The sequence below is a fragment of the Homarus americanus genome, unplaced genomic scaffold (assembly GCF_018991925.1).
Source record: "Homarus americanus isolate GMGI-L3 unplaced genomic scaffold, GMGI_Hamer_2.0 scaffold10624, whole genome shotgun sequence".
Lineage (NCBI taxonomy): Eukaryota > Metazoa > Arthropoda > Malacostraca > Decapoda > Nephropidae > Homarus > Homarus americanus.
In genome coordinates this window covers 14,451-27,500 of record NW_024747489.1, presented here as the reverse complement: position 1 = coordinate 27,500, position 13,050 = coordinate 14,451, and the positions used below count along the sequence as shown (strand labels likewise).

The 13,050-nt window shown below is 42.3% G+C and overlaps 1 protein-coding gene across 1 annotated transcript in view; it reads right to left on the bottom strand.

Annotated features, from left to right (window-relative positions):
• The window catches only part of LOC121879615, a 16,971-nt gene extending 4,663 nt beyond the window's left edge, over positions 1-12,308 (bottom strand). The window contains exons 1-4 of the mRNA XM_042386283.1: positions 12,172-12,308; positions 10,591-10,702; positions 9,041-9,161; positions 6,479-6,694 (exon numbers count right to left, since the gene is read on the bottom strand). Coding sequence (XP_042242217.1) covers positions 6,479-6,694; positions 9,041-9,161; positions 10,591-10,702; positions 12,172-12,308 — 586 coding nt within the window. The remainder of the gene's footprint in view (positions 1-6,478; positions 6,695-9,040; positions 9,162-10,590; positions 10,703-12,171) is intronic.
• Positions 12,309-13,050: the final 742 nt, after the last annotated feature.

Here is a 13,050-nt window from a genome sequence, read left to right as displayed (position 1 = left end):
TCGTCTCCCCCTTCAATCTCACTAATGCTTTCCATCCAACAGCCGCGGTGGAGAGCGGAAGAGGAGGAAGGGAGGTGAGAGGGAGGCGAGTAAGAGGGGATAGGGGATGTGAGAGAGAAGGGAGAGGCGGCGAGACGGGATAGTTGGGGAAGGTGGATAGCGGTAAAGGAGAAAAAGGAAGGAGTGGGAAGAGGGAAGGAAAAGAGGAGGGAATAGGTGAAGTGAATGAGAGGGTAGAAGAGGGGATATTAAAAAAAGATATGTGGAGGGGAAAGAGGGGGGGGCAGAATGAGAGGGGAAAACGTGAGGAAGGGAAGATGAAGAGGTGGAGGGGAAATGAGGGATAGATGGGAAAGAGGAGTGAGGGAAATGAGGGAAGAATGAAAGAGGGAAAATATGTAAAGGAAGTGATGTGGGAAGAGAGAGAGAGAGAGAGAGAGAGAGAGAGAGAGAGAGAGAGCTGCATCATCTTGGTGTTGTGGAGGAAACAGAGAACTCGATATTCTCAAAGATTCTTACGTCATTATTCTCTCTCAACCCAGAGATTATAGAGTAAGTATTTGTCCTCCTGCGACATATTGATGGAGAACAAAATAGAGTCAAGATTCCACTGAGACTCAATTATTTCTGGATTATTTTGAGATCTTCTCATATATGAATCTTAAGACCTGATTATTGCTATCATCTTTTGTGTAATAATAATAATAATAATAATAATAATAATAATAATAATAATAATAATAATAATAATAACAACAACAATAATAATAATTACTATACAATAACAATATAATGATAATAATGAAAATAATACAAATTACAAAAAATAACAATAATAATATAATAAAAATAATTATAATAATAAACGGTTCATCTCTGCCCATTCATCTATCTGAGATCCATCTACAGTAGCTTTCAGTATATTTATCCATTTCTTCAATCATCTGTTCACCGAATGCTAACATAACACAACCAAGATTTATATAACCTAACCAAACACAGCATAACCGAACATAACACAACATAACCTAACCAAACACAACATAACCGAACATAACACTACATAACCTAACCAAACACAACATAACCGAACATAACACTACATAACCGAACATAACACTACATAACCGAACATAACACAACATAACCTAACCAAACACTACATAACCGAACATAACACAACATAACCGAACATAACACTACATAACCGAACATAACACAACATAACCTAACCAAACACTACATAACCGAACATAACACAACATAACCTAACCAAACACAACATAACAAGACATAAACAACCCTAACCAAATAACATAACCGAACAATATACCAGACATAACACACATATTGAACATAACACTACATACCGAACATAACACAACATAACCCTAACCAAACACTACATAACCGAACATAACACAACATAACCTAACCAAACACTACATAACCGAACATAACACAACAAAACCTAATATAACACAACATAACCTAACCAAACACAACATAACCGAACATAACACAACATAACCTAACCAAACACAACATAACCGAACATAACACTACATAACCTAACCAAACACAACATAACCGAACATAACACAACATAACCTAATATAACACAACATAACCTAACCAAACACAACATAACCGAACATAACACAACATAACCTAATATAACACAACATAACTTAACCCAGTCTAACAAAGGATTTTATAACCTAACCTAACCTAACCCTCACAGGTAGCATTACGGTGTTTAATCATCAGGTAAAATAAGCTGAGGGGGGAGGAGGAAGAGGGGAGGAGGGGATAATCAAGTGTAATCCTTATCCCATGGGAATTTTTCTTGCACTTACACAACAAATAAATACACGATGAAATATTAAGTAAAAAAAATAAATGATGGAAAAAACATCATTGTCAATTTAAATTATTCTTTGATATTCCAGTAGTTTGAGATTTTTTTTTAAATAATAAACAAACTATTTAGATGATTTTTTTTCAAGAGTTTGATTCTGAAACACCACGCGTGAGTTTTTGTGGAGTTGCTGCCTCTCTTGTGTTGCTGCCTCTTGTGTTGTTGACTCCTTTGTGTTGCTGCCTCCCTTGTGCTGCTGCCTCTCTTCTGTTCCTGCCTCTCTTGTGCTGTCGCATATTTTGAGTTACTGCCTTTCTTGTGTTGCTGGCTCCCTTGTGTTGGTCCCTCCCTTGTGTTGCTGCCTCTCTTGTGTTGCTGCCTCCCTTGTGCTGCTCCCTCCCTTGTGTTGCTACCTCTCTTGTGTTGTTGCCTCTCTAGTGTTGCTGCCTTTCTTGTGTTGCTGCTTCTCTTGCGTTGTTCTCTCTTGTGTTGCTGCCTCCCTTGTGTTGCTGCCCCCTTGTGTTGCTCCCTCCCTTGTGTTGCTGACCCCCTTGTGTTGTTCCCTCCCTTATGTTGCTGGCTCATTTCTTTTCCTATCTCTCTTGAGTTGTCGCATATATTGTATTGCTGCTTCTCTTCTGTTGCTGCCTCTCTTGTGTTGCTGCCTCTCTAGTATTGCCGCCTCCCTTGTGTTGCCACCTCCCTTGTGTTGCCACCTCCTTTCTTGCCACCTCCTTTGTGTTACCACCTCCCTTATATTGCCACCTCCCTTGTGTTGCCTAATGTTGCCACCTCCCTTATGTTGCCACTTCCCTTGTGCTGCCACCTCCCTTGTGTTGCCACCTCCTTTCTTGCCACCTCCTTTGTGTTACCACCTCCCTTATATTGCCACCTCCCTTGTGTTGTCATCTCCCTAATGTTGCCACCTCCCTTATGTTGCCACTTCCCTTGTGCTGCCACCTCCCTTGTGTTGCCACCCCTCCTCTTGCCACCCCCACATTGTTGACGCCCAGCGGCCAGTATTATCATCGCCACCCATCCGCCCAACCTGGAAAAAAATCCACCGGAATCATTGACTACCTGAGAGGAAAAGAAATGAATACTAACAAAATAAAAATACAAAAAAGGGAAATTATACCCAACCCTAAACCTGAATATTCCTCCATTTAGGGGGGAGTATTTGGTCTGGAAGGGGAGGGGAGTATTTGTCTGGTGTTGGGGAGGGGAGTATTTGTCTAATAGGGGAGGGGGGCGGCCATCTGTGTAGAGGAGGTGGGGGAGTATTTGTCTGGTAGGGGAGGGGGGAGTATTTGTCTGGTAGGGGAGGGGAGATGGTCTGGTAGGGGAGTGGGGAGTATTTGTCTGGTAGGGAAGGGGGGAGTATTTGTCTGGTGTATTGGAGAGGGGAGTATTTATCTAATAGGGAGGGGGAGTATTTATCTGGTGTAGAGGAGGGGGGAGTATTTGTTCCTGGTAGGGGAGGGAAGGAGAGGAAGGAGAGAGGGACATATGTTCCTTCCTGGTATTCTCGGAAGAGGTGTAGGGAGGATGGATGTTCTGGGTTGAGGGCAACGTTATGGGGGGAGAAAGGTAAGTGTGCTGTATATGCTGGATGGAGAGAGGGAGGAGGGGGGTGGTGGTGTGTTGGGGACGAGGGAAAGTGAGGAGTCTGGGGGAAGGGGGGGGAGGAGACTTGAACTCTGGCATCACAAAACAAAGAAGAAACGGACAGAAAAATATTGCCAACTCATCTCCATTTCTTAATTACAGACAACACCGAAATTATTCATGGCGAGGATTTTCCCCTTCATCAATGGTCAATGTTTACACTTTTCTGGAGGCGGGGTTATAGCTTTTGCTTCCGATCGACGAATTTATTATTATCTTTTTCTCTAATCTTTTTTTTTTCTTGTTTGTATATTTTTCTGGGTTTGAGATGAAAGTTTTCCTGAGTGATAATAACAATGGTAGATAAACGTTTTTCAGTACTATTGTTTATCAGAAAGTTAAAATGATGGTTACATGAGTGGAATGGATACAGCGCTCTCCTACTGTTCCAGGAGTTGGTGGTTCGAGGCCCGGGCGCTCCCAGTTCACCCAGCTGTAGATGGGTACCTATTGGTTTACAACTTGGGGAAATGAATGCGATCAAGTGCATTACCCGCCATGCTGCCTCCTTGTGTACCAAAGGTTCAGTACACAGTGTGCTGTATCCACACTGTCTCTAACAGGCAGTAACGCCTAAAGGAAACTTTCACTAAGAGAGTGTCTAGTATTACTATTTCTAATACTGCTGCTGCTACTAATATATCTACTATTACTACTACCAATATTATTATTACTACTGCTATTTCTACCACTACTACTGTTCCAACTGCAACTATTACTACTATTACTACTTTTACTAATAATAATAAACACAATACAGGTGGTGGCAGATGGCAACAGGTGGTGGCAGACAACACAGAGAAACATCTGGTTAGAGGTGGCAGGTGCTACAAAAAGATGGTGTAGCGGTGAGTGAGAGGGGAGAATGGAGGAAGGGTGAGAGGAGGTGTCAAGTAGAGAAAGGGAAAGAAAATGAAGAGGATGAAGGGAGTAGATGAGATTAGAGAGTGATTGAGACACAGAGAGAGGGAAAGAGAGAAGCCAAAGAGAAAGAAAGAGAAGGAGAAGAGGGAAGGCAGTAAAAATGATAGATGTAGATGAAAGTAGAGGGACTTAGAAGGACCAAAAGAAAGAAAGAAAGAAAGAAAGAAAGAAAGAAAGAAAGAAAGAAAGAGAAGCATAGAGGAAATAAATATCGAAGATGAATATAAAAACATGAAGAGAAGGAGTAAATAAGCAACACACAAACAAAGGAAAGATGAAAGAGAAAGAAAGAAGAAAGGAATTATTCGTATCGTCCATCAACACAAAATCTTAAGTTTGAGTCTGAGATCACCACCACCACCACCACCACAATCACTACTACTACTACTACTGCTACTATTTTATCACTACTACTACTACTACTGCTACTATTTTATTACTACTACTACTACCACCACTATTACGACTACTACCATTGCCACGACCCCTGATACCACTACTACCATTCTACAATAATACCTAATACGATAACCACCATCACCATAACTGCCGCCACAACTACCATTTGGCTACCACTAACCACACCACCATTACCAACACCACTTTTCACCACCACCGTTAACACAATTGTAATAACTGTCTCCATCACTATTTACCCATCACCACTGTATTAACAACACTAATACAGTAAAAACCCCAATTACCAACACAACAACAACAACAACAACCAGTAATACCACCACCATCATCACCACAACTGTATCAACAACAACCATCTTCAACAATACAATAACCACCACTACACCACCAATACAACAACAACCACCACTACCACAACTGTATCAACAACAACCATCTTCAACAATACAATAACCACCACTACACCACCAATACAACAACAACCACCACTACCACCACTGCATCAACCAGCACCAACCACCCCCTCGTCTTCTTTCCCTCCCTCCCCATCACCAGTTGCAAACCTAATTTTCCCGCAAATTCTCCACAAATCAGTCTTGCAGCCACTAGAACAACATGTGCTAATATTTCGCTGGCGGCCATCCCCTCCTTCCCGCTCAACTAAGGCGCGTTCCTTTCTGCTTCGTCGACCACACTCACCCTTCCACCTCCTCTTGTTTACACTGTACCTGGTTCATTATCGACGATTCTTTAGATGGTTTAGAAGCTCCGTGTTGTCAGTGGTTCATTTTCGTGGTTGTCGGAGTGGTTGTTGGTACGTGGGGATATGGTTTGAAGGCGGTAGTTTGTCTGTGAACGATGGAGAGTGAGGCACGCGTGGGGGAGGAGGAGGAGAGGAGGAGGTTGGGGGGTGCCTGCCAGGAAGGAACTATCGCCTCTGTTTGGGGAGCCTCGGCTTCTTCGTCAAAGTTATCCCAGACTCAGGATTTCACTTTAACGGCTAAAATCTCCTTTTCTTCGAGCTTCCGAGGGAGTGTGATGGTGTCAGAGAGGTGGTGAGGGAGGGGGAAGGTGGGAGAGTGAGTGAGACGGAAAGAGAGACAAGGAGTGAGAAAGAGAGAGAGAAAGAGGGAGAGACAGGGTGGGAGGGATGGGGTAAAAGAATCTCGAGAAAGATAGCAGTGTATATAATGGCTTCCACACCGCTGTTGCTGCTGCTGACTGACACACCGCCGCTGTTTCCTTGGATCAAAGAGGTGTGTGTGTGTGTGTGTGTGTGTGTGTGTGTGTGTGTGTGTGTGTGTGTGTGTTGGGTCGTATGTGTGTTGAGTGGAGTAATACTGGTGAGAGCCACTCACACGTGCACTAAATTGTTGATTTATGTTACCGCGTTGTATTTTCCACTCTCGCTTCATCCCCGTCCTGCCATTTTTACTGTGGATTTCGTGTATTGTTATCCAGTTTAAAGTCCTCTGTGTAATCCTCCATTCTGAACCAATTTGCCGCCAAAAGAGGGGTTTGCTCCACAGTTACCAATATGCCCCCCTGATTAATCCTTGCCCTGGGGCTGTGACGGAAAGATGAGCTCCGAATAGAGCTACCGACCGCAATCAGCCGCGCCTGTGACCGCGAGGAAGGCGAGCCAGGCCCCGGAGCACGCAAGAACCACCCCTCCACCACCAGCACACTGGGGTGGAGGCAACACCCGCGCCACAGATGGAGTTACAACCCTGTAGCAGGAACAATGCCAGCACCCGTCTCTATTACGAAGGGCGGTCGTTGTAGGATATTTTTCAAAATCACTTTGAGCAATTTGCATACCTGATGAGGAACCTAATATGAGTGATCATTAACTTTATCAGCGCCCGAAAAATATTTAGAGTTTGAAAACACCGGGCAAAATTGGTGGGAAAGCGCCCGTGAATTAACAAAACTTTTGTTTTGTTTTTTAAATGCAAGTCCGCATTTACGGATTCTGGGCGAATGGAGAATGGATTGAGTTTCCGGGAGCGGGGGAGCCTGTCATCAATGCCATATCATCGACGAGCGACCAACTGGTTACATATGCGAATGTAGGACCACAAACATATGAATATTCATTGCTTGTGTGACCTACCATCCCCACCCCTCTCCACACCCGTGATTGTTTTACCTTGACAAAAAAATAGAGAAAGAGAGTGAGAGAGAAAACAGCCATCTAACAGCAAATTATTCCATCACTTAAGTAAAGTGATGTCTGCTGTGGAGGCCAGCTCACAGCACCTCCCGGGAACAGCGTCAGTACACAGAGCTGGTTGAATTAAATTCCTGTATAATCTAATATAACTCAGTCTAAGCTAAATTAAGTTAATTTATTCTAACTTCACCATTACTGAACGTAGTAATTCAAACTTAATAATCTAACTTGTTCTAACCTAATCAAACGTAACATTATCCACGTTTACCTTATACGTAAACAAACTATCTTATATAAGCGGTTTTTTTTTCATAAAACCTAATCTAACTTAATAAAATGTATCCAAATCTAACTTATTCTAACTTCTATTAAACTAAGCAAATCAAGCTTAAAACAAATTTATATCTTTAACATACTAACTTAATTTCCTCTAACTTAATCAAACCAAACTTAATTCTAACTTATTTCAGCATACTCTAATCAAATGTAACCAAATGCATCTTCCCCTAATCTTCTCTAAATTAACCTAACCTAGCCTAACCTAACCTAACCTAACCTAACCTAACCTAACCTAACTTAACCTAACCTAAGGTAAGCTAAGGTAACTTAACTTCAGCTAACCTAACATTGTATTAGGACTTAATATAACATGTTTAGACGGGATTTATTTTAGTAGCAGTGAATTTGTCCAGAAGAATATTATTTACAGGAAATAAAAACAATAACAGAAAAATAAGGTGAGACACAAACAGGGAAAGTTAATATCTCTAAATCTATTTGGTAGATAGTATAGTGAGATAGAGAGACGAACCAAGTATCTCTAAAACTGTGTAGGCAAATTAGAGATTTTGTCTGACTAATTGATAGGAAAACAAGAGAGATAAAGCAATAAAATATTTCTATGAAAATATTTAGAAACAGTGGTCACATCATTTGTAGTTAGACTCTTGAGACAAAGAGATAGAGATATATTTCAAACCAGATAAAGGAATAAATTATCTCTATATGCAGTATACTGTATGTAAACGAGAAAGAGAAAATTAAAGTATCTCTCAGTGTAGGTAGAAGAAAGGAGACACATAAACACAAGATGTCTCTTAATCCAATGCAAAAGAGTTTGGAGAGACAATGAAACTAAATCTCTCAGTCTAAGGAAGTGATAATTTTAGAGAGAAAAAGAAAGACACTGTCTCCCAGTCCCTTCAGGTAAACAACTTCAGGTAAACAAAAGACAAACAATATTAACATTATCTCTCAAACAAGTATCTCTCTTTGTCTTTCTCTCTCCTCAGTGTATATAGAGAGACTGAGAGACAAAGGAGGGAGTGTCTCACAGATGGTGGTGTCGTGGACCGGCTGGGGAGCACCATACAGGAGCGTGATTGCTTGCCCATTTGCATACTAACAGCTTCACTTTTGAGGTAAATGGAAATGATGAAATGTAGATGGACTGTTGATGGCCAGCCTTCCTACCTAGAGACAAGGCATGGCGATGGTGGTAGGTGATGGTGGTAGTGGTGATAGTAGGTGATTGTGGTAGGTGGTTGTGGTAGTGGTGATGGTGGAAGTGGTGGTGGTAGGTGGTAGTGGTGATAGTTGTAGGTGGTTGTGGTAGTGGTGATGTTGATAGGTGGTGATGGTGGGTGGTTGTGGTGGTGGTGATGGTAGTAGTGGTGATGGTGGTTGGTGGTGATGGTGGTTGGTGGTGATGGTAGGTAATTGTGATGGTGGTAAATGGCGATGGTGATTGGTGATGGTTTGTATGTGTGTTGGTAGCAGATGGTGATGGTAAATGGTAGTGTGTTGTGGTAGGCGATGGCGCGTGGTAGATGCTGCTTTATGGTGATAAGTGACGATCGTGGTAGATTGTGTGGTGTGTGGTGGTAAGGTGGTGGTGGTGGTAGGTGGTGGTGGAGGTGTCATGGTGGGTGGGTGATGGAGGTATCATAGGGTGGATGTTGGGGTATTCTCGTCGGTGGATGTTGGAGTACTCTCGTTGGTGGGTGATGGAGAAGTCTTGGGGGTGGATGTTGGAGTACTCTCATTGGTGGATGATGGAGTACTCTCATTGGTGGATGATGGAGTACTCTCGTTGGTGGGTGATGGAGGAATCTTGGGGGTGAATGACGGAGTACTTCACACAACATTACACCCGCCACACGCAATCACCAGAAAGAACACAGGTCTAAACATTAAGTGTAATTTCGTGTCATTAACTAAACCGAACATATTAACTCCATGACTTTACCCCACAGCCACCACCCAACACAGATGACGCCACCTCCCTAACCTGACACAGAACACAGCAACCCTCATGTTGTTCACTTCCGTCAGACAATACTTCACCTTAGTCTGATATCCTATCGCTTGGATGACATTATATTCTCATGTTTTCTTCTATTGTCTATTCATTGTGTTTATTTCCATTCATCTAATACAAATAAAATGAATAAATAAAGAGCCTTCTTCTTTTTTAGGGCCAAGGCAACACTTAGAAGAACTGTAGGTCCCCACGATATACACTTATACCAACCAGTCTCTGAGTCAGATTAGGGTCACTTACACACTTACATGGGGGATCTTAGAGGGGACAAAGTGTGTGTGTGTGTGTGTGTGTGTGTGTGTGTGAGGATTTGAGGGACGGATATTAGGGTGTCGATGGGAGTGTAGAGGGGTTTTTTTTTTACGATTAGCTCACCCGGCACAGGTCATTGACCACATCGACCAAATAAAAAAAATAAATAATAATAATAATAATATACAATAATAATAATAATACAATAATAATAATAATAATAATAATAATAATAATACAATAATAGAAAAAAATCATTATTGAGAAACAATACATGTATGTTGTAAGGTTAAGTAAGAGAAATAATTGAGGACCCTGTAATTGTGTGTAAATGAGGCAGAAAGGATCAGCAACCTGACTTGGTCACAATTTTCGTGATGCCATATAGCAGCAGTATTCACTTCATTAGATGAACATTATGTTTTCCAACATTTTCCCAGGCGGTAGTACTTGTTTACAGTTGTTTCCTCACCCAATAATGATAGATAGTATGATAGAGGTTGACGAATAGATGGGTGTGATGAGGTTAGGGATGGATGAAGGTGTGGATGTCGGGATGTGGATATGAGTGTTAGGGGATGTGGATGTGAGGGGGTGTGGTAGGGAGTGGGATGCGTGGGTGTTGGGGATGAGGAGGCTTTATTGGGATTGGAAATTTGGGTCAGATTAGAAAGGGGCGGGAGAAGCGATTGGTAGGATGTGTGAATTACAATCTGCTTGGAGGTAAGATTGTTCCCTTCGTATTATGTTATGGTCAAGGGTGGTTGGTGTGGCTTACTTTGGGATGATAGATTAGGCGGACATTTGGGTTAGAATAATGAGTTTATGGTCTTACCTACATTAAGGGAACTTGATTTGGGTAACAGTTAAGGTGGAGTTTGGATGTAGTCTGGGGTAGAGTAAAAGGTGAACTGAGCTTACCTACTGTACACTAAGGGAGGTTCTGGCTCACACTCGACCAGCTACCAGACCAGGTTGGGGTGAGTGTGGTGGACCATCTGGTGGTGTTGATGGTCCAGGTTCTTCAGACGTCTCTGGGTTCAGCTGGCACACCCGGGTACCCACCTCACGCCCTCGTCTGAGACCCAACACGACAAAACGGATTATCCAGAGCCCTGCCAGCTTACCTCGCTGTCCCTCCCTCCCACTCTACCTTCCTCTCTTTTCCTCCTTCCCACTCTCCCTCCTGCCCTCTTTTTTTCCCTCCCTTCTTCTCCCCAACTCTCATCCAGCACCTCTCTTCCCCGGAACACAGGATTACCTCAGCCATTCCTTTTTCCTCTTCAAGGGCTTATTTTAACGTTTCTTTTGTCTCTTCATTATTTTTTTTTAATATCCACCCCACTCTCTCTCTCTATCCCTCTCTCTCTCTCTCTACCATTACCTCCTCCCATTCACATATCTAACACTCTGAAAACATTACAAGTTCTTCTTTACATCTTACTGTGCCATCTCAAATTAATTTCCTGAACATACACCGACTCATAACTGGGACTTTCATCTCAATAAACCTGGCGAATCTCTTCTTGTTGTGATAATGTTATGAGTAATCTCTAGGCTCTCACAAAACGTTAACAACAGCGAGCTTCATCAGACTTCGTTCGTTCGGTCTTTCCTTCCTTCCTTCACATGGATTCAGTTTTCTTTACTATACATTTTCTGTTCTAAAATTTAACATTGTTTTATGGTTCAGAGGAGAAACGCTACTGTAAGGTCTTCTGTAAACACTATGTAGCTATTCCCATAAAACAAAAATTAGGACCTATTGTAAACATAACATACACTCATAAACACAATATAACATCCATAACATCGTCTCCTAGAAAGAACATACCATCTTTAACATAATACTAAGTTGTCTCATAAACATAACATTCACACAGAGAGGGAGAGATAAGCGGGGGGTAGAGAGATGGAGAGAGATTGGTAGCTAGAGATATAATTTGATTCATAAAAGGAGAGAGATCTAGATAAATAGGGAGATAAGCCGAGAGAGATAAATAACTGGAGAGACAGGAAAAAGAGAAGCACAGGGAACCAAAATGAAATAGAGAGAGAGAGAGAGAGAGAGAGAGAGAGAGAGAGAGAGAGAGAGAGAGAGAGAGAGAGAGAGAGAGAGAGAGAGAGAGAGAGAGAGAGAGAGAGAGAGAGAGAGAGAGAGAGAGAGAGTTTTGAATGTTAAGAGGTGGGAGAGATAGTGCTATCACGCAGAAGTATCAGGCGGGCTTTACGGGCTGTTTTTAAGACCTTTTTAACGTGTATCTCGACCTTGAGGACTTCTTTATGGCTGGGCCTCACTGATGTACTTGGCTGAGTCTATTTTTTTTCTCTCTCCGGGATTCTTAAATCTGACGAAATGTTCTTATGTTATTGTCTTACCCCGCCGTTATGGTTCTTATGTTATCACTGGCATTGTCATGGGGAAGTCCAACAATACTGGCACTGTTATGAAGTTCAACACTAGTGGCACTGTCATGGGGAAGTCCAACACTTCTGGCACTGTCATGAGAAGTCCAACACTATTGGCACTGTCATGAGAAGTCCAACACTTCTAGCACTGTCATGGGGAAGTCCAACACCACTGGCACTGTCATGATGAAGTTCAACACTACTGGCACTGCCATGGGGAAATCCAACATTACTGGCACTGTCATGAGGAACTCCAACACTATTGGCACTGTCATGAGAAGTCCAACACTACTGGCACTGTCATGATGAAGTCCAACACTGTCATGGGGAAGTCCAATACTCCGGGCACTGTCATCGGGAAGTCCAATACTCCGGGCACTGTCATGGGGAAGTCCAACACTACTGGCACTGTCATGGGGAAGTCGAATACTCCGGGCACTGTCATGGGGAAGTCGAATACTCCGGGCACTGTCATGGGGAAGTCCAATACTCCGGGCATTGTCATGGGGAAGCCCAACACTACTCGCACTAAGGGATATATGATAAGCTGTCACGATACGCTTCTCTTAAGTGTCTTAGAATACCAAGTTACAAAGATTATTCCGGTAATTGCCATTATATCTGTCTTTATTTCACCCTAAGATTAACCACCCTAACACTATCTTGGGGACAATGAGGTTAGGTTAGGTCAGGTTAGGTTAGGTTAGGTTAGGTTAGGATAGGTTAGGATAAGTTAGTTAATCTTTAGGTGAAATAAGCTAGGGTGGGGATTCTTCAGGTGACTCCTCTTATTCTGTGGATGCATGTGAGCTAAAGTCCTTTGTTTATCACATCGATAATTTCTTAAATAACTAACTAATGTATTATTGTTGTTTATCTTGAAGGGTAAATATTTTCCTAGTGCCTTTCGTCCTCTCTTCTCTTCACGTCCTTCTTCACGTTATTTCTCATACAACAGTTTACCCAACATACCCTGACCTGACCTGACCTGACCTAACCTAATCTAACGTAACCCAA